Source organism: Colletotrichum karsti (genome assembly GCF_011947395.1).
Source record: "Colletotrichum karsti strain CkLH20 chromosome Unknown Scaffold3, whole genome shotgun sequence".
NCBI classification, from domain to species: Eukaryota; Fungi; Ascomycota; class Sordariomycetes; order Glomerellales; family Glomerellaceae; genus Colletotrichum; species Colletotrichum karsti.
The window spans coordinates 1149374-1169924 of record NW_024065903.1 but is presented as its reverse complement, the minus strand read 5'-3'; the positions used below and the strand labels follow the sequence as shown (position 1 = coordinate 1169924).

At 56.8% G+C, this 20551-nt stretch overlaps 4 protein-coding genes across 4 annotated transcripts; all 4 read right to left on the bottom strand.

Moving 5' to 3' along the window:
* Positions 1-309: 309 nt before the first annotated feature.
* Positions 310-3781, bottom strand: CkaCkLH20_01411 (uncharacterized protein; the record flags this gene model as incomplete). The annotated part of the gene is made up of 13 exons (XM_038884130.1): positions 310-894; positions 951-1117; positions 1363-1397; positions 2191-2273; positions 2346-2372; positions 2432-2566; positions 2635-2726; positions 2834-3047; positions 3143-3176; positions 3234-3305; positions 3393-3480; positions 3603-3645; positions 3719-3781. 13 exons carry the CDS (start codon positions 3779-3781, stop codon positions 310-312), a joined length of 1638 nt encoding a protein of 545 aa, XP_038750722.1.
* A 284-nt stretch (positions 3782-4065) lies between these two features.
* Positions 4066-6095, bottom strand: CkaCkLH20_01410 (uncharacterized protein; the record flags this gene model as incomplete). Its single annotated transcript, XM_038884129.1, has 2 exons — positions 4066-4726; positions 5650-6095. 2 exons carry the CDS (start codon positions 6093-6095, stop codon positions 4066-4068), a joined length of 1107 nt encoding a protein of 368 aa, XP_038750721.1.
* Positions 6096-7095: 1000 nt separating this feature from the next.
* CkaCkLH20_01409 (saccharopine dehydrogenase) lies at positions 7096-8688 on the bottom strand (the record flags this gene model as incomplete). Its single annotated transcript, XM_038884128.1, has 4 exons — positions 7096-8056; positions 8113-8401; positions 8503-8585; positions 8645-8688. 4 exons carry the CDS (start codon positions 8686-8688, stop codon positions 7096-7098), a joined length of 1377 nt encoding a protein of 458 aa, XP_038750720.1.
* Positions 8689-9662: 974 nt separating this feature from the next.
* CkaCkLH20_01408 (uncharacterized protein) lies at positions 9663-10721 on the bottom strand (the record flags this gene model as incomplete). Its single annotated transcript, XM_038884127.1, has 1 exon — positions 9663-10721. One exon carries the CDS (start codon positions 10719-10721, stop codon positions 9663-9665), a length of 1059 nt encoding a protein of 352 aa, XP_038750719.1.
* Positions 10722-20551: the final 9830 nt, after the last annotated feature.

Genomic DNA, 20551 nt, shown 5'->3' with positions numbered 1-20551 from the left:
GACAATCCCCTACCACAAGTGATGTTGCATGTTTCGAGGATAGTAGAACAAGCGCTCTAAATTGTGTTGCCGTTTCCACGCCGTTACGTCTCTTGAACAGGCACCAAAACCAACCAATTGCGTAGTCGTATGCCACTTGCTAATGCTGCTGCTCCAGTATTCCAAAGTTGCTGAAGAAGATCCATCATCATTTCTAGGTTTTCACCTTTCGCAGAGAAAATCGACTTCGCCTCGCCAAACCACCCCTTTAAACGCCGTAAACACCATGGGTATAATGCCAACAAACAATACTACCGCTCTCCCTTTCCCTCACCGCCAGACCCCAGCCCGGCGCATAACCTCTTCAAACTCCTCCCTCTTGACCCCCCTCCCGACCCCGGCGCCGCCGTTCGCCTCAAGAATCATATCCCGCAACACCTCCTCCTTGACATCCTCCCTCAGCACCCCGGCAACCCTCTTCAGATCCGCCATCGTGATCATCCCCCTCCCGCCGTCGCCCGTGAACAGCCGAAACGCCTCGTCGACCTCGCGCCGCCTCTCCTCCCCGCCGGCGCTGCTCTCGCGCTGGTGGTATTTCAACGCGCACACGGCGAAGAAGGGCTCGTACTCGACGAAGCCCTCGCCCTCCGGGTCCAGGATCTCCACGAACTCGGCCTGCTCGGCGCGCGACGACGGCGGGATCCCCAGCGCCACGAGCGCCGACCGCACGTCGGACGTCGGCATCACCCCCTCCTTGGGCCCGCCGCGGACCGGCTCCGCGAAGAGCGAGAAGGCCTCGCGGATCTCGCGCTCCTCGTGGGCCGAGATGTTGTGTTCCTTTGCGAGCTTCGAGGCGCGCGGGCGAGGGGGGTCGTGGGACGTCGAGGAGGCGGCGGGTGGTTTGCGCTTTGCGGGCTGGGTTTGGTGGTTAGGGTTGGTTTCGGGTTGCGGAGGGTTAAAGAGGGAGTTACCATTATGGAATTGATTCTTCGTGCGTCTTCGCGCGGTTTTCGCAAAGTGTATATTGTATTGTGTGTGTTGACGGTGCAGTGCAGCGGTTTCGCGGGTGGATGTTGTCGCGGAGGACTGACGATAATGGACGAGAGGTTGGCGATGACGATGGATGCGCCGGGACCGTCTACGAGACGCGTTAATTGGTCTTGCCGCGGCTGGGAGCGGTACAGTGCGCAATGCCACGTGCTGGCCACGAATTTACACCGTATTGTGGCCGGCCGCCCCGCCCAGAACGGGGTTCATATAAAATTCTCTGCAACTCTGCTAAACTTCTTCATCTTCATCCTTCAAGGCCATCAACCTCGCGAAGGTCGCCTTCCACAGGCACACCCGCCTCTCTTTCTCGCCTTCCAAAGGCTCATCACATACAATCATTGCCTAGCAGGCAAATGATCTCACGCGCGCTGCTAGACGCAGCTGCCATCTCATCGCCCTCCGAACAGGACGCGGCGCAGCTCGGATATCATCCAGTTGCTCATCTGCCTAGACGGCATCTCACGGAGATCCTCTCCATCTCCTCTTTCTCTTTTCCGATTTTCTGCGGTGGATAAGTGGACTGAAAATGCATCCACGCCGCGAGGTCGACCATTCGTAACGGGATGCCGACCTCCCCCATTCCATCCTCACTCACACTCCATCGTTAGTAACAGTGGAATGCGACAGTGAGGATGTGTCTGAGGAGAGAACCGGAAGAGATGAGAGACAAAACAAAAACCAGCTTCTAAAAATGCTAGAGCTTGCCGCTTTCATTTACCAGAGCGAGCACGTGTGGACAGTGAAGCAAGATTGAACAAACGGGGGCGGTCGCAGGACGAACCGTCTCTTCCCCGGGCTACGATAGTTCGCTCGATCGACTTTGATCGTCGGGCGCTTTGGGCTTTTGGGGAGACATATCATGACTTGGATGTGTGATTCATGCGTGACTGCTCGGACTCTGACGCGTGGTGAAGTTTTGTTATGTATTACTGCCCATCGTGAGCAAGTCTCACGGGGATACCTCTGAACTGTTCACACTTTTTAAAGGCCCGGTATCTCCTACAACTACCGCCCCTCAACTCCAGACTCCATCCGCCGCGCCTATTCACATCTTCGACTCGGGTGGTGGACTGCGCGCGTCAGTTGCGATTCGTCACAAAGCCGCGGACAGACAAACGCTACCTAGCCACGGGACACCGCGAGAACATGCCACTTACTCACTTGAAGTTGTTCTTCATCTCGCGGAGCTTGGCCATGACGGCGACGGGCTCCTGCTCGCCCGTGACCTTGAGGATTTCGGGGTCCTAATCGTCGTTCTTCGTCAGCATCGCGTCTCCGGGTTCTTCTCTTGGGGGTGAGGTTGGTTAATAACTCACATCAACTCTCATAAAGACGTTGTGTTTCTACAAACCCGTCAAATCAGCCAACCGCGTCAAGGTCACAACGGGCGTCATCATCCTACCTTCTCGTCACCGATCGTGAACTTGCCCTGCGTCTCCTTGTTGTTCTCCGCGAACTTCTGCAGCTTCAGGATGGCCTCGTTCTGCAGCACCGACGCGGCGAACTTGACGTTCGACTTGGTGTACTCGTGCCCGGGCTGTCTTCTAGTCAATCCTACCCATGAGAACGGGTGAAGAAGGCCCTCGGCCCTCGAGAAAAACTCACGAAAACGACCGTGTCATCAGGTAAAGCGGCCAAGGTCTTATTGAGCGCCTTGTGCATCTCCTCGGCGGTGCCCTCGAAGAACTTACCGCAGCCTTGGTATCAAACCCCATCAGCAATCCTCATCGTGGAATCTTCCCTCGGAGTTTCAAATAGGAGAACAGAGAACGACAAAATAGAGAAGACAAAAGTGCAAACACACCGCTGTGGAAGAGCGTATCCCCCGTGAACACGACCTTCTGCTCCCCGTCCTGCATGAACCAGCAGATGCTGTCCTGCGTGTGGCACGGCGTGTACAGCGCCTTGACGGCGATGCTGCCGATCTTGAACGACTCGCCGTCCCCGGGCGTCTTGGTCACGCCCTCGCAGTCCTTGCCGCCGAAGATGGTCAGCTTCGGCAGGCCGAGCTCGTTGAGCTTTTTGTTGATTTCTCGTCAGCCCTCTTCTTCTTCTCGGTACAACGACCGCCTGGACCCGAGTCTCTCCGGCATGTAAGGCATGGCAATCTCACCAGCTTCTTGTTTCCGCCCGCGTGGTCCCAGTGGCTGTTCACAATGTAAGTCGGGTGATTCTCTCGCGCGGACGGGGGTGGGGGGACTCACTGGTGCGTGTTCACGATGGCGGTCAAGTTGATCTCGCCGCCGTCGATGGCCTTCTTCAGCACGGGGGTGACTCTGCGTTAATCTCCGGTTCAGCTTGACACCCTTCCAACGCCATTTCACAGGTGCTTCCTCTCTGAAGTCGGATTTCTCAAAACTCACTCGGGCGGGTTGGCCGGGTCGATGATGACGGCGTCGTTGCTCTTGTCGTCCTTGACCAGGTAGGCGTAGTTGTTGCTACTGCCCACCCCTACACGAATCCCCGATCACGAATTAGAAAACAGAAGAACTCGCACAATAACGCATACACACGCACACAGCTTCAATCACTCGATCAAGCTGCGCCCCCGTTTAGGTAGTCCCGCGACGTACACATGGGAATCGACTGGATATGCATAGCGTTGGCGAACGTAAGCTGCGATATACATGTCAGCCAAGCTCCAGCCTCCCACTTCACCATCCCCGTCGAGAAAGCAAGAAAAACTCACGGCTGCGGTTACGGTGGCGAGTTTCTGTCTCAGTATAGGCCTCCTTGAGATGAGGGGATTCATGAAAGGCGATATGCTATGTGTTATGGTGTTGCGATGCGGTTGGCCCGGCGGTTTGACGCAATTGGGAAGACCGGTTCCCGGCAAGTCACGGTGACGTTATTACAAATCTGGAGAGGGGCAGCACTGTCGGTACCCTGTCCACTTTCATCGTCATACCCACGTGATCCGGCATCAATCGCCGTTCTACGTGCATTTTCAACATCAGAATCGTCAAAAAGGATGATCTAGCAGGTCGTGGTGGTATCAAATGTCGAGATTTCGATAAACGGTGTCGTGGGCAGCATTCACGCAACGCCGATGGGCCGCGGCTTCCAAGTCCCTTCGTACTTCGCCCACCCGGTCCCGCCACCTCCGTGAGAATCCTCAGGAAGGGCATCACCGGAAGACTTATCATCTTCCTTCGCGTCCGACATCAACGCATCCCGCGACCGCGAGATCTCCGCCCGTACCCGTTCCACATCCCTCTCCAGATCCAACTCTCCAGACTCTTCCCCTTGCCCCGTGCCCAGAATCTCCCTCGAAAGCTTCAGAGCCCCCAACAAGACCGCGTTGCTCGCCGGCGCCTCCATAATCAGCGAGAGCGCCAGGAGCACCTGCTTCTCGTCGAGCCTGTCCAGCAACCTCCGCCTCTCGGCCTTCCTGGACCCCTCGGCCTCGTCCAGATACGCCGTCACCATCTCGCGGTACCCCGGCGCGGCGGCCTCGCCCACGATGACGACCTCCTCGTCCTCGTCCGCCCCGAGGTGCCGCCAGTAGTACTCCCAGATCCACGCCAGCGCCTTCCTCGCCGAGGAACGCAGCTTCGCGAGCGAGGGCAGCTGCTCGTGGGTGGCCTGGTGCCGCAGCTCCACGAAAGTCGCGGGCAGCCCGATGGTCTTGGCCACCGAGTACATGCTCAGCTTCCGCTGCTTGTCCTGGTGTCCGTCCAGGAGGCCGGTCACGAACCTAAAAACGGGGCGAGGAGTGAGCAACAGCATAGACACACGCGAACGACACCACAATGAGCAAAGCGCTGGAGAGGCAAGTGATTGACATCAGGCTTGTCGCAGAGGTCTAGGGACGGAACTGGGTTCCGGACAGTCTAGACGAGACAAGGGCCGGTCCATCGTCTTGCAGTCCAGGGGCGGAGGACCTTGCGGAATGGTCCTCGTACGAAGATCTGCGGCCGATTACAGCTTCCAAGGGAAGAAAATGAATCTCGCCGGGCTCAGGAACGTCATGTCAGCCGTAGCGTCAAGTCACACTTGCGACCAGACAGAGCCAACCCGGGGACGTGCTATGCTCAGGAGAACCTGAGGGGGGGCGTGTCTCTGTCTGAACGGAAACCCAGGAAGACGGGCGGGCTGGCTGGCTGGCAGGCAGCGGGCGCTCGTGTAAGTGACTGGGAAGAGTAATGGCGCTGTCTCTCGTAGATCGGGCGATCCCACAAACTGAGCTTCCTTCATCAGACGGACCGGACAGGACAGACCGGCCCAGGTCTCGTCTCTCGTTGAAGTCTGAGGAGGAGGGGCTGAAGCCAAAAGAAGAGGGCGTCCGTCATTTTGCCAAGACGAAAAAGCGTGTAAGAAGGGCGTGTGAATACGAGGAGCGGGAAAGCGAGTGACAATCCCGCCCGCGAAGACAAGAAAGGTAAAAAAAATCACCAAATACCCGAAAGCCAAAATAAGACGCCAGTCAACGACGGGTGGGTAGGTGTCCAGGTCCTTGGGTTGGGTTGGGAAAGGAACAGGGTGGGAAAGGAGAAGCCAAAGGAACCACCAATAACTTCCAGGTTGTTTCATGCTTCGGCGGGGTTCATTGATAAAAGCTAGGAGTAATGAAGGCAATAGACTTTAGGACAAGAAAAAAAGACCCAAGAAAAAACGTACCGACTAAATGCGGCCGCATACGCCGCGCGGACGGCGTAGGTGGCAGCGCTGCCCGAGCCCTCCCCGTCGCTGAGGATCGCGGCCGTCAGCAGCGCCGTCGACTCGACCATGTGCGGGCAGTTCCCGCGCTGCATCCACATGGACACTCTGGCGACGGCGTGGTGCTGGTTTCCCAGCGCGGCGGCGGTGGCAGATGAAGACGAAGAATGACGGCCATCGTTGAGCCTAGCGTTGGTGCTGCTGCTGCTGCTGGTAGTAGTCGCAGTGCTCGTTGTGGCTGCGATGTGGTTCGATGCCGACGGTCTGGGTCCGGGTGCCGGTAGCGGTGCAGCAGCCGTAGCGGTTGTCGTTGTGCTGGTGGTGGGCGTCGCAGCTGGGTAGAACTGTTGGCGAACTTTGAGCAGCTCACGGCGATCGCGCCACGGCGTCAGGATGTACTGAACCATGCTGCTTCTGCCGCCTGCTGCGCTGTGTCTCTAGGCACCCGACGAGTCGTGGGAAATGCTGAAATGCAGCAGCAATTCAGCCGCAGGCCCGGTGTTCCCAGTGTTTCAGAGCCGGGTCCGGAAAGGTCACCTCTCGTTCGTTCGTTTGGTGCCTGGCTGGCTTTCAGAGGCTTGAGACGTTTCTTTCCCCCCTTCAGATGAGTTGTACGAGTAGGTCCGCGGTAACGAGCGAGCGAGCGAGCTTCCGGGGGTGTTTGCGTTGGGTTTTCTGTGGTTGCGGTTGGTCTCTCGCTCCCCTGTGCTAGGTCCGCCGGGGGTACGTTGAAAAGTCAGGTCGGGATGGAGAAATGTGTAGGGGGAAAAAAGGTTCAGAGAACAAAAAATTCGCTGCAAAAATTCCCCGATTAGCACATTCACACCGCCAGCCGGACAAACTTGGACATGCAAGCGCCACCACGCCCACGGACGGACAGACAGACAGACAGACACAGGCATCAAAGTGAGGTAACTCAGGGGGCAATATCATTCCACGGCCTGGGTAATACACATCGGACGAGTTTTGCACACATTCCCGGAACCTTCTCCGCCGATTCGATTTGATTTCCCTTGTGTATCGTGGCTCCCTTTATGCTTGGCGCTGATGTCTCTGATCTGAATGTCCTACGCCCGCTTCCAAGCCAGGAGGTGAGATGAATTCTCTCCAACTACCTGTACTCTGTAGCTGTACGTCCACAGGCTCTCAGGCGCAGGGGTCACGCGATGTTCGGGCTCACAGCATGACTTGAGATCAGTCGGAATCGTGGACACGTCAATGCGGTTTTCTCTATTTCCCATGAGAGAGAGAGGTCTAAACTTTTTTATCTGTTTTTTGAATTCTCGTCAAAAGTGGCCGCCGTCGTGAAATCTTTCCTCCCGACGGACGGCCCGGCCCCGGTCGGCACCCGATCCGGCGGCCCAGACCCGTCGCAGTCATGTCACCTCACGCTACGCAAAACACACTCTAAGACAGGGTCTTCTCGACGAGGTAGATGCCGTACTTGTCCTTGAGCTCCTTGATCAAGGGGTCGTTGATCTTGGAGTTCATGGGCGCCAGGACGCCCTTCTCCGAGATGGTGCCGTTGAGCACCTGCTGGACGGCGACACCGCAGGGAACACCGACCAGCTTGGCCATGGCGGAGTAGCCCTTGGGGTCGCCGTACTCGACGAGGGTGGACGTCCGGGTCTCACGGGCGCCGCTCTTGTGCTCGATCTCGAACTTGTGCTGGAGCATGACCATGTCGCGCTCGCCCTCCTCGAACTGCATCTTCTTCTCGAGCGTCGCGCAGAGCGTGTCGAGGGGGTTGCCGCGGGGGATGATCTGCTCGTCCGAGAAGACGCCGATCCAGCGGAGACCGCTGAGGATCCTCTGCTTCTCCTCGGGGGACTCGAAGGTCGCCTTGGAGAGGATGGCGGCCTCGAGGTCGCTCTGGCTCGACGACGAAGCGCCGACGACGGCCTTGGTGGCCTCCTTCCAGGGGATGGCACCGGAGAGAGTCTGCTGGGCCGTGTCGTCGAGGAAGCCGATGTCGACGAGGACCTTGATGAACTGAGGGAAGCCCTGGTAGCGGAGAGTGCCGCGGACGATGGTCTCGGCCTCGGGGATGTTGTAGCGCTCCTTGTAGGGAGTCGAGTCGCGGTTGGGGTAGGCGACGAAGGCGTAGCCGGGATAGATGTAGTAGGGCTTGGCGGTAGCCATGAGGTCCTTGGAGGCGACGTCGACGACCTTGCCGTCCTTGTAGTACTTGGCCGCGTTACGCAGCGCCAGCAGGACACCGCGGGAGGACCAGGAGAACTTGTAGCCGAGCGGGTTGTCAGACGCCTCGGGGGCGGGGAGACCACCGCAGTAGGACAGGAAAGAGACGATCTTGCCTCCCTCGGCGTGGACCTCTTCGATGGTCTTGACGGCGTACAGGTGGTCGATTCTCCGGATTGTCAGCGTCTTTTCTTCTTTGCCGGTCTGCGGATATCGTAGACTCACCCAGGGTCCAGACCGATCTCGTTCATGACGGTGATGCCAGCGTCCTTGGCCTGCTGGTCAAGCTCCATCATGGCGGGGGAGACATAGCTGGTGGTGACGACGTGCTTCTTCTGGCGGATGGCCGACTTGATGACGGTCGCGTGGAAGGTGTAGGGGATCAAGCTGATGACCAGGTCGTGCTTGGCCACCTCGGCGTCGAGAGCCTTGTCGTCGGTGACATCGAGGGAGATGGGAGTGGCGTGCTTGACACCGGCGGACAGCTTCTTTGCGGACTCGAGGGTTCTGCAAGCTGCGATGGTTCGAGACAGTCAGCTCTCAGCCGTCCAGCCACACACGAGGGGAATGCGTAACGGGGTGGTCTCCGGGCGTGACGAGAACAGAGATGCTTACCAACGGTCACGGGAATGCCGGCCTCGCTCAAGATGTCCAGCGTCGGCCGGGTCACGAAACCCGCACCGAGCATCAACACGCTCCTACCATGGCAATTTAATATTAGCGCGGGGTAGTCCTCTCTCCTGTCTCGCTCTCTCACACACGAAAAAGGTGCACACCGGGTTGGTCGTACTGGGATGCCATCTTGAATTGGTTTGTATGTCTTTTGGTGATTTGTACCGTGGTCGATGCAAAGTCGATGTGGTGTGTGAATCAAAAGCCGCTTTCCACGGATGAGGGGAAATATGGCAGCCAAACAAAACCAGATCAATTGCAACACTGGAGCACTCTCTTGCTGTCGTGATTCGTGTGCTCGAAAATTTCCAAAGTGTGTCCATGGTGGGGTAAAGGCCGATAACGGCCGTTTCCCCTCGTTGCCCCCCCTTCCCAACGTTGCGAGAGAACACTGAACAGCGCAACCACACGCAGTGCAGCAAATGGAAGTTGTCCACTGAGGGGACGTCCGCTGGAGGGAGGCTGGGGGTGCCGGTGAGGTCACAACATCGGTATTTTTCAGGGGCCACGGCGGGGTGTTTCGCGACCTGGCAGGGCTGGCCAGAACGGCGGGGGCGGGGATCCACATCTCACGGGATTGGCCAGTTGACCGAATGTGACAGGGAAGCATGGACCCACAATGCAGCTCATGCCATGCTCGACAGGGGTCCTTTTCGGGAGGCTCTTTCTCGCTTATTTTTAGCGTCCGCGTTGACGATTGAACTTCGATCCGGCGCCTCCTCCGTACTTGAGGGAAATCTCGTTGCTGTGATCCGTCACCGGGATTTAGGTTGTAGACTTGAAGGTACTGGTAGTTTGCGCAGAGCGCGGTTTGTTATTACATCTATCTGGAGCAGCGTCTGCTGACTGATTTCTTCCCGACGCAAGGCATCTTGTGCACTTGCGTCCTTTCCGAAAGGGGTATTTGCCTCTTTTTGTCTTTTCCTCCAAGTCTCCAAAGCTGCCCATGATGGACGCTTCATTTCAGAGACGGCCGCCCCAAATCCGCCTTTTGTGTTGGTGATACATATCATAATACATGGTGTACAGGTGTCGTCGTTGAATCATAATCGCTTGCGCTGAATGTTCATCCGTGAAAATCCGTGTCGTTTTGTGTTGGTTCATTAATCCGAGTCCTCGCCATCGGCGTCTTCCTGGTCCTCGTCGTCGTCGTCGCTCTCCTCAGGAGGCTGCCATGACTCCTCCAACTTGAGGCCCTTGCCGGTACCCTCCCGGGGGCGGTAGGTGGCGCCCAACAGAGAGGACATGCCAGAGCGGGCATCGTTGTCGTACTTCTCCGGGGCATCGTACAATCCCATGCCGACGAGGATCTCGCCCTCCTCCTCAGGCTCGTCAAGAGGCTGGTAGGGGATGCTGTCCTCATTGGCGACAATGGGTTGCGGCTGTTGAGCCTGGGGCAGAGTCTCAGGCGTAGGCGGAGACGTGCTGGTGAAGCCGTTCATGGGGTACGAGTTCCAAGACGTGGAAGTGGAAGAAGGCGTGAGGTCCGGCAGAGTAGTGGGAAGAGCCGGGAAGGGCTCCGCGTAGTGGTCAGACGAGGTGACATACGCCGGCGGGACTTGCTGAGGGACGTTCCAGCCCTCGACGGGCAGGTAGGAAGATCCGCCGTAGGCACCAAAGGGTAGAGAGAGGGGTGAGAAGTGTGCAGTAGGTGATGTGTTGCAGGAGTACGCAGCAGGAGTAGGCGGGAACTGGCTGTAGGCCGAGTAGCTGTCGTTGTCGTGGTATGCCGACGAGGTTGAGGGAAACGGGTATTGCGCCTCGTGTTGCTGGACAGGCAGCTTGTGTTGTTGCTGCTGGAAGGTAGATGGGTGCCAGCTGAGGGGGCGGCTAGGCCTGGGTTGCTGTTGCGAGTTGTACTCGGGCATCTGAACGTGATCCATGACCTGCTGCCTCCGCCTCGCCAGATTGCCGTCGTTCATCAGAGTCCTCCTCCTGGCCTGCACCGACGATGATGACCTCGGGCTGTTGTTGGCGCTGGTGGGCTTCACGACGCGCATGGCAGTTCCAGTTCGTTGTCCGTTAGATCCTCTCGAAAGCCTTCTTGACGCCTGGGAAAGAGCCATCTGTCTAGACAAGTCGTCGAAAAAGGTATCTGCAGGATAGGTGGCGGTGGTGGGAGCAAGGCCCGGGAGAGCACCTCCCATGAGTGCGGGCATCATATTGTTGATGGTGTGCGGGTAGGCGTTCCGTATTGAAGAGTGTAGTAAACAGTTTGTTGTGTGTGATGGTTGATGATGAGAGTTGTAGAGAAGAGGTTGCGGCTGTTGATGGTGATATAACCGACATGGAAAAAGAAGGGCTTAGACGGGACTATGTATGAAGAGAAGGGAAGTAGATGTAGTGAAGAAAGAAGCCTTACTCTTCCAGGGTCTCAAGGGAGCAGTAAGAACATGGGTGATACTAGATTGGTCTTGAAGGATAGAATCAAACCTTAGCTCCAGTCCAGCGGAGGAGCAACTACCTTACCGCGTACGCCTGCGCACCATGCCATGGGTACGGAGTGGGCCAAGAAAAAAGACAACAGTAATTAAGACCATGAACGGTTTGGCATGTGTGGAAGTATTCGTACGAGGGGGCCAGCACCAGCACCAGCACTAGGACCAGGACCAGGACCAGGACCAGGGCCAACAGGCGGCGGCGGCCACCAAGTGCGGGTTGCACGCATGGGGATGGATCATGGATGGGATGTTGATGGGAGGTATCCGCGCAGTGCAGAGTGCAGAGTGGTGTCCCAGGCGGCGTGGCTGGGCAGGGGAGGTACGTACTGTTTCCGTCCCTTTTTGGGTGCGATGTCTGGGTGTAGCGAAGTACCTCAGTTTCTTAGTATGGTAGGTGCCGTGTCGGAGGGGCGGCCAGCAAGCCATCGAGCAAGCGGGCTGCGTCATATGGGTTGGACAGGGATCTCACGACGGCGGAGGAGCATGCGTGGTGGATGTCGGAGTCGAAGGAGAGACGAGGCGGCTGATTCCTTTTCGATGCAAGGTCGGGGGGCGGAACATTGGACACCAGACATTGAACATCGAACACCGAACAATGGAGTATGACTACGGAGTAAGGTACAGGACAGGCCCGGCCACAGGGAGGGGGAGCGGGCCCACAGAAGGGGAAATGCATGGGAGGAATGGGACGGACTTGTCGATAGCGCTGGTGTGCGTGAGTGAGTGAGCAAGTGAGCAAGCGGCGGTGATGCGGTATGCGGTATGCGGTGGGTGTGGGAGCCCAGGGTTGATTGCTTTGGTGCGTGGTACGTGGTGCGGTGCGGTGCAGCAGACTCGATGGTGATGGTGGATGGATGAGAAATGCGTGGATCATGGACCATGGACTATGGACCATGGACGGGAGAGAGGGATGGAAGGCGGTCCGGCCGTCGGCGGCGGTGGTGATTTGCCATGGCACCTACCTGAGGTACCTGTCTATAGACTGTGGAGCATACCAGGTTACAGTGCCAGTTCCATGCCGTGTGTGTGTGTGTCCTGCCCGTGTCCCGTTTCTCCCATGAACGGGTCGCAGGTGCCATTCCCAGCCAAGGTACCTAACCCAAGCAGGATATGTGCTACAGTGCTGCTGTGCCATGGCGGTATGGTCAGGAAAGAAAAAGAAAAAATACGCAGCAAAAAAAGATTAGTGGGTCAACACCTGTGTCGGTACGGAGGTACGGAGGTACGGAGTACGTCCCTTCACGATGGGCACGCACGAATACAGGGACAGCGGGCGGTCAACCACACCAAGGCAAGGAAAGGAAAGGAAAATGGAAAGAACATGGATGGAATGTCTCTGACCCAAAGAACCGCTCGGCCCAGGCGCTCACGCCGCCAACTTGGGGTCTGGAGATGCTTCCATCCCTGCTTGCGTCTCGTGCAACAGCGCAGCAGATGCGCCATAGACAGGCCAGGGGCTACAAGTCAGAAAGGGTCTATGGGGAACGTCCCTGGTGCTTTTCCTACCCAAAGGGGCGTCGTTACCTTCGTCGCCTTCATGACCCGACGAGGTCCCGTCCAATTCCAGCCAGTCGTTGGCCTCCCTCGAGCTCCAAACCATCCGGCTAGCTTAGTTTGAACTGACGGGTCAGACGGGAGGGGGCGTCGTCGTATGAAGCCGCTGGGGATCTAAGGCACCCCAGCAAAGACACCCGCTCTTGGGACCAAGGATCCATGACCGTCATCCCTCCATGCCCGTCGCCGTCTCCTTCTCCTCGAGCCTCCCCCTAGCGCTAACAGATGGGGATGTGCATCTTGCCTTGCATGTTTTGGTGGTTTCCTCCAAAGTGCCACCCACCGCCGGCCGGCGTACGAATGCTCGTCTATTCGTACATTCATCACCACCCGGGCTGTGATTGAGACTGTCCCTGTCCCTCAGTCTCTTGCACTGAAAAGAGGACCTGGCAATTTGTCGACGGCTGCATGCGCGTCCTGAATTCGACACTAGCCACCCGGCATTGGTCTGGTAGGCGAGACAATGACCATTTCCCCCTTTCACCTCCACATGGAAAGCCAGAGCAATCCAACACCGCAACTCGCAAGACACCTTCTTCTCCTTGGTATACGGCAGTATGGAAGACGTAAAAGCACAGACTCCATCCAAGTCGGGACTTTGAGAGAACGGAGATGGATCCGCGGTACGCCCGTGTGACGAATTATCGAGAAACCAACCCATGCTGCTTAGCTTGCTGGCCACCACCTCACTTCGTAGAGGCATAATAACGCGAGTCTGTTCCGTCGGTACGTCGAATGACACTGGCTGATCATGGCCGAGCCGTCCAAAGCCCGCTTGAGGTTTGCAAATCGCGAGTGACCGAACCAAGTACATGGCACCAGCAGTGCCTCGACGGCCACGATTTTGGCGTCCAAACGGGGAGTATTCTAGCGTCGTCTTCATCGCAGGCAGCGAATCTGTAATCTGGGTGTACCTTGCGTGGCTGGCCACTGCGCTGCCCAAGGTACGAAACGGAACGTTAATTGTTTGCAGCCATCCCAGATGGAAGCCAAAAGGGGCGTGTGCCATGGGGCGTGAAGTCATGGAATGACAAGCCGCTCTCCAGGAGGATGGAAGGTGGAACGGACGAGAGCGGATCACAGATCTTGTTCGAGAGACGGTTGTTGGTTTGCAGTGTTGCCCACACGCCCCCTGGCCGGGTCGAGTTCGATCTGCGGAGACGGGCGACAAAGTCTGAAATTGAACGTATCCCTCATCCCTCCACACATGACTTTCTTCGTAGGGGCCTCGTCCTTCGAAATGTGTGTGGTGCCGTGCCTAGTGTGTGGGTGTGAACTGACTGCAAGTCGATTGTGTTGCCGGCGTTGTCGTGTCCAAGGATGGGCGTTAATAATTAGTATCTTGATCGTTGGGTAAGTGAGAACGGACCAAATAGCTGGCATATTGCGGCAAGCTATCTCGTTGGGACTCAAAAGCCCGGGCAAGACGGGGCATTTGGTGCGCGACTTAGCAAAGGCGTCCAACACCGGCGATAGTGTGTCTTGGTTGGTGGGTTTCTGTTCATATCCCATCTCCATCGCCGGTTCAACGTGATGGATGCTTTGCGTCGCTTTACGCTGCCTTGCCTTGCCGTGCGTGGGTTGCACCCGCTTGAACCCAGGGTGGTGCAAGCTGGGACTGAGGGAGTCGATCAATGAATCAAAAGGAGGCGATGGATGAGTGTGTTCCAGACAGGAATGGAATAGCAGTTGTGGACCGCCACCTGGTAAGTTTGGCGGTTCATGATGCTTGGGTGCTATGAGGATACGCAGTAAGCAGCCTTTTCAAAGTCGTCCCATGATGTCCATGGCGGACCGGAATCGTCTTTGAAGGCCCGATCCTGCAGGCATGTCTGCGCTTGAGTCGTGACTTGACGACGTGGGTATCGATCGTCGTGGACTGAGGGTGGTAAATGGGCAGGCGGGCAGGTGTGCTGCGTGAACGGTTGCCTTGGATGATGCGCTCTCAGGACCTTGAAGGTACGGATACCAGAGGAAAGTGTCTCGAATCGAAAGTCTCGGCCGTTGATGCGTCACGGTGACAGGCTTTTTTTTTTCCCTTCTTGCTTGCCCCACTGTTGTTGGTTCCATTCATGACCAAGTGAGGTACAGAAGAGGTGGTGATGGAGACTTCCACTTCGTGCTGCGTGAGACGGAGACGGCAAGAGGTCACAGCAACTGCATGTCGGCAGGCCGGTCAGGGAGTCGGGGTGTTAGTGTTGGTGTTGGGGGCGTCGTGTCCCTCCGAATGGGACGAGATGGGACGGGCAAATTGCAGCAGATTGGAATGTGGGATCGCGAAACCTCCGAGATGGATCATGGATGGCTGTGACTGATGTTCACGAGAATAGCCGTTGCTGGGCTGAATGGGCCGAGTGACATGAAAAAGCGAGAGTCAGTCACAGTTCGCTAAGGCAGGCAAAGTACCTACCTAGCTAGGTACCCGCACCCGCAAGTGTTCTTGGTGAGGTGGTTGGGCGGCACCTCAAAATCTGCAGGGCCGATGGACACATGCGAAGGGACCTCAAGTACTGGGTACAAGGGAGCATGGTGATAGAGCGCGGGAAGAGCGCGTACCGGAGTACACGATGTTCCTTCTTCGACTTCCTTCCGCTGCGGACGAGAGTCAGCTGCTACCCAGAAGTTTGCGAAAAGCCACTTGCCAACTTGAAGCATGCCTATCCGTATGTCCATTCCCCAGCTTGAGCCGTGAGATTCTAAGCGGACACATGCCGAAGACCAAGATGAACCCGAGGGAACAGGTCATATTGAAGCAAATTCCAATAATGGGTACGTCGTCAATACCTCAAAGGCTGTGCTATGCGCCGGCGAAGACAAGATACCATGTACTCTCCATCATGCCCCGATATTGACAGCTTGCCCGATGAGCACCGCCCCCTGCCCTAGGGATACACACGCAGTATGCAATCTTGCAAGCGTTGAAGTGTAATAATAACAGTAAGGACAAGCGAAGCGAGGCGAGCTAACGGCGAGGGCGAAGGGCGAAGAGCGGGCCAGCAAGCTCTGAGTCCCGACAAAGCAAGCCCAGGTCAGAAACGCGTCGGACAAGGCTCATGGCACAAGGGGGCGAATGTGAGGGTGAGGGCCAGCGTCAAAGACAAGGACCAGGAGAAGTCAGGCCAGTCGAAAGTCAGAATGCCAGATACCGACTCCTAGACTGGTGGCCGTGGGCGTGGCCCAGCCGCAGCGGGCATTAACATTACCAGACTTGCTATAATTGTTTAGCGCGGCTACGATAGGGCCCGCAGGGTCAGAGGTTTGCGGCACTTTAAGGTACCTTACTTTTACCGTGAGATGGACATTGGCCGTCCCCATCCGAGCAAAAGCAAGAAGCGACCACGACTGTGACGGTTTGACGGCCCCCACTCAATACTCAAGCGCCAGCTGGAGGTGCACCTGGTGGAGATGGTGGAGGTGGAGGGGAAAGAGAAAAACAGGTGAGCTAGCCGTATTTGGAAGCCAATGGTAAGTCGTCTAAGAACTTAGACGGAAGGCACGAAGGTTCTGAAGGTCACCAGCAAGCAGGAGCGAGCGACGTGGAGTCAGGCGCTGAAGCCTGAAGGAAGGATCGGCCTCTGCGAAACGAGAAACCTGGCACCCGGCAATTCCAAGTTCCAACAACTCAGCGCCTTCAGCGGTCCGTCGGCCATCAACCAAAGACCTGGACGCTTCACGGACCACACTTTCAGGCAAGCACCACCGGAAACTGAGGTGCCCTGCTCCTGCTCCTGCTCCTCAACACTGAGTGGCCGAGATTTAGCGCTTCGACTCCACCAAGTGTTAAGGTGGTAGAGTGCAGGCGGACAAGACAGGCAGAAAACAACCTGGACCTGGAACCTAAGGCAGAAACAAGCCGGGCATCAGAACCGGGCAAGCACCACCTCACGCAAGGCATGAAAAGTGATTCGTAGTACTGCCTAAGGTACCTTATTGCCGTACCGCAGTATTCGCACACTACACCGCCCGCTTGCCCGTCCGCGCAAATCCGCGGCCTGGCCCTGCGCCCATCTTTCTTCTCCCTCCACTCCTCCCGTCTCCTCAGTTGAGTCCTCTCGATGGAACCGAACACTTCAGCCAAAACCTGTGACCGCACAACCTAACAGCTCGACTCTCGAGCCTCGGGCGAAATGCCCCTCTCGCCAGTCGCAGACTCGCATGCCCTTCAACTGCTGCCACCACCTACCTTACGGAAGCCAAGGTGGAGGAGACCTGAATCATCTGAGCCGGGCCCGCGATTGGTCCGAATCATCCAGCAAGCATCCGCAGCACCATTTCAGCACCGGCATCTTCAGGCTGGTTGCCGTGCTTGGATCTCATCTCACCCTTCCCTTCCTTTCGAATGAATGGAACCCGAAGGTCTCTGCCCAACACTTTGATTCCGTCACCTCACTTTGACTCTTCAGGCTTGGTTCCAGTGCTTCCTCAGCCCCTGGCCCCTCCAACTACACCCACTACAGCAGACCAAGTCGACACAGACTAAGCCGACCAGAGCAGAGCAGGGTACGCACTCGGCCTTCCTCGTGCTTCTATTTTTCTCCCCTGGAGCCCTGAGTTCTGATCAAAGTACCTTACCTACTACGGTACCCCTCCGCCCTCTGCCGGTGTGGAACGAAGCACACCTCCGAGGCAATTGACACAACACCGCGTCGCACTCGGTGACACTCTCCAGGCCATGTCAGCTAACAACTGACCCATGGCACGCCGCATTTGTGACGACAACGCCAGTCCCCTCCGCCCAAGCTCCCTGCAAGACTGCAAGAACAGGGCCGCGACACCGCCAGAAACCGGGCCCTAGCTGATCTGCCAGAGGCCTCATTTTCTCCATCCTCCTTGGGAATTCCTCTCCGCAGGTTTGGCGAGACGCCCGGATGCCCTGCATGCCTGCCCAGCTGGAGCAGTAGCAACTCTCGACGGACAGCCATCCCTCCTGTGCTGTTTTCAAGTCAGCCTTTCATTCTCAGGGACATTGCAGCTCCGCCCCGTGGCCAACGAGGCGACTCTGGCGTGGGAACGGAACCGAAATCGCTGAGCCGTCTTTGGCCGGATTGTTAACGGATCCTATTCGCATCCTTCACCCGCTTAAAACATTTCTCAACATGGGACACATGGTGCCTGGGCCAACGCAAAGCAATCGTCCGCTACCTTAGTCTAGCAGGCTCTGGCACAAACGGCCACGGAAATACATTGGGCAAAGGGAAAATCTTCCCTTAGCCAAAGTCCGTTGCCCGTCAGTCAATGTGGATGACGGCGGACACAGGGCAGGTACCCGAATCCAAACATCCTGGACGTCACCCAAGCCCAGCTGGTCTCTGCAGGCTGTGCTGCTAAGTACCTAAGAGGTTTGTGAGAGATCCGGTCCTGTCGGTTCAGTTGTGGTTCTGATGCTAAGGTTGTGCAGTCCATCCCTACCCTGTGCAAGTTCCATTCGATGTGTGGACATTGCAGGCATGTTGAAATGTCGCTTTGGAGTTCGGCGCACCATCGAGCCCTGCTCCTGGGCAGCTTCCAGAAGCTCAAGGCGGGCCAGCTGATCCATGACGAGAGGGCCCTGGTCTATCCCGTATCCGCACGCCGCAGAACAGATGGACGAGGGCGAGATGGGGGTATGCAGCATGCGTATCGATAAAGGGAATAGCGGGGGACGATCTTGGCAGATATCCAGGAACACATTCCACGTCACTCCTGCCGCTTGAGTCGCCAACGTCCTCCTGGTGGACACCACTTTTGTGGTAATCTGCCCACCACCAAACCGGAAGCTCAAGACGTACGATACATGGACCGCACAAAGATGGTTTGCTGAGCGGCCACTGAAGCATGAATCAAATGCCTTAGCAGGCACTAGCGACGAAGCCTCCCTAGCTGTGAGCAGCTCAGAATTCATGGCTGGGTTGCGTCTGACACCAACACACCGGCGCAATCTGTAAAGGCTGTTCGCCGCCAACTCCACTCGCCGTGTCCACCTCCTGACTTGGGGGTTCGAGGTTTTGCCTGTTTGGCGAGCAGACGCACGTCCACTGTTGGGTGCCACAAGCTTCGGCGTCTTCCCACCTCGCTGGATGGCCTGGACTGTTCCATTTAGTCATACGGCTGCGCTGCTTCCGCCTTCTTTTGTGGCGCGTTCGCTGTTCAATACCGCGGCGCCAGCTTGTACCCGCTCAGGTCTCCAGCCATGCGTTACTCTCGTTCTAAACTGAGGCTCTTAGTATTGCCTTTGGAGTGGCATCTGTCCGCGAATCGCGGCGTGCTTCTTGGCATGTTCATTTGAGGTTTCGTCTTTCTTTTCCTTTCCACCGGACGGCTTTTGTATCCTCACATCCGAACAGCCCTGAACCCAGAGTATTCGACGCTGCCACGACATTCCCACGGGGCCTCCATCTCGTCTCCACTACTTGCAGCCGGCCTAGGATAGGCGTTGGAAGTCGCATGTCCTCCGATTGTTTCAATACCGAGAACGTGCCTATCAGTCAACCAAGACACCGGCGGTGTCTGTACAGAACTATCCGCATGTGCCTCACATGCCTCTGTCAATCAGCACACGCTCGGGAAATACTACTGCACTGGCCAGATGGTGAGGATTCTCCTCGTGTCCTGCGGCTGTAGCTGCAGCAGTATGCGGACAATTAGGCTACGCCTGCACCTGCACGTTCACCTACATGCACTTCATCTGCGCCTTCGCGCTGCTGCCGCTCTCCACCTGCCTGCAAAGCAGGTGCTACGGAGACATTTAGCCCCATTTCTCACTTCGCGTCCGCGGTGCCTCAGAGGCACTCCTCAGAGGCAACACAATTGAGACAGCGGCAGCAGACCGACGTCAAGTGAGAGTGGCCTTGGCGCTTTGGGCAACCATGGGAGACGATGATTCACACGTGACCATTGTCACTCCGTTTCATCCCAAGATCGTCCGGGCCAACGACCTCTTTTCTTTGACTTCGTCCCATCAGCCGAATTCTGCGCATACGCCCGCCCATCTGGAAGAAGTTGCGGCAGACGGTCCCGGCACCGATATCTTACCCCTCGATATTGACATTTACGCCTTCAGTTTTGCCAATACTCCCGGCTCCGTTTATTCTCCGCAGTCTGCTTCGTCACTTTACATTCATCATGCTTGTCCTTGCTGCGTACCACCGCACATCAACACCTCCGGGTTCACGCTGTGTGGCTTGGCAAAGGTCATTCGTCTAGTTGGCGTCAACTCGAACCATAATCTACTCCAGGAAGCTGCTTGGGTTTCTATGCTCTGGCCTCCGAATACGATTTGCGCGTTCCCAATGGCCGGAAACCAGTCATGTTCTACTTATCTGATCGTCGCTTCATCAATCCAGGCATGTGGCATCTTTTGATTCTGCCCATACATTACCCAAGCGTCGTCATCCCAATCGGACACTACATGCGGCAATCGGTTGGGCAGCGTCGTATGTGTACGCACGTCTCAACACTACTGGTTTCACGTACCACCACCACTCCCTATCATGGCATTCAGAGCCTCTACCAGCGGCGAAGGGCGTCGGCTTTTTGCTGAGATTTAATCTCACGCTGCGACATTTCCGGATCGCCGAGTTGACCATTGCAAGAGACGTGCGCTCAGTTCCACGATTGGGAAAAAGCAATCAGGCTTGCCGCTACTGGCAAGACGATGAATATTGTTTGCCTCCACTCTCAGACTGAGAACTCACACACATCACGATTTCTTACGCAGCGTCTTGGTTGTTCTTCTTGACGGGCAGATGACTGATGATCGTCATGCCTCATTTCTCCGACGGCCAGCAGCACTGGAACATAAGGTAGCCCGTAAGGCAATGTGCGGGTCCTTTTTTCGGTTGTTCGCGGCACGTCGCCGTTCAGCATCCCGTGCCTTAGCAAGTTCGAAGAGAACACCATGACACTGAACCCATGGGACATGACGCCTGAAGTTCGACAAAACTGCATTCATGCTGGCAAGCCGCATGGCACAAGTGCTCAGCACCCTGCAACCGCGGAAAAGTGCTATTTCCTAGCAC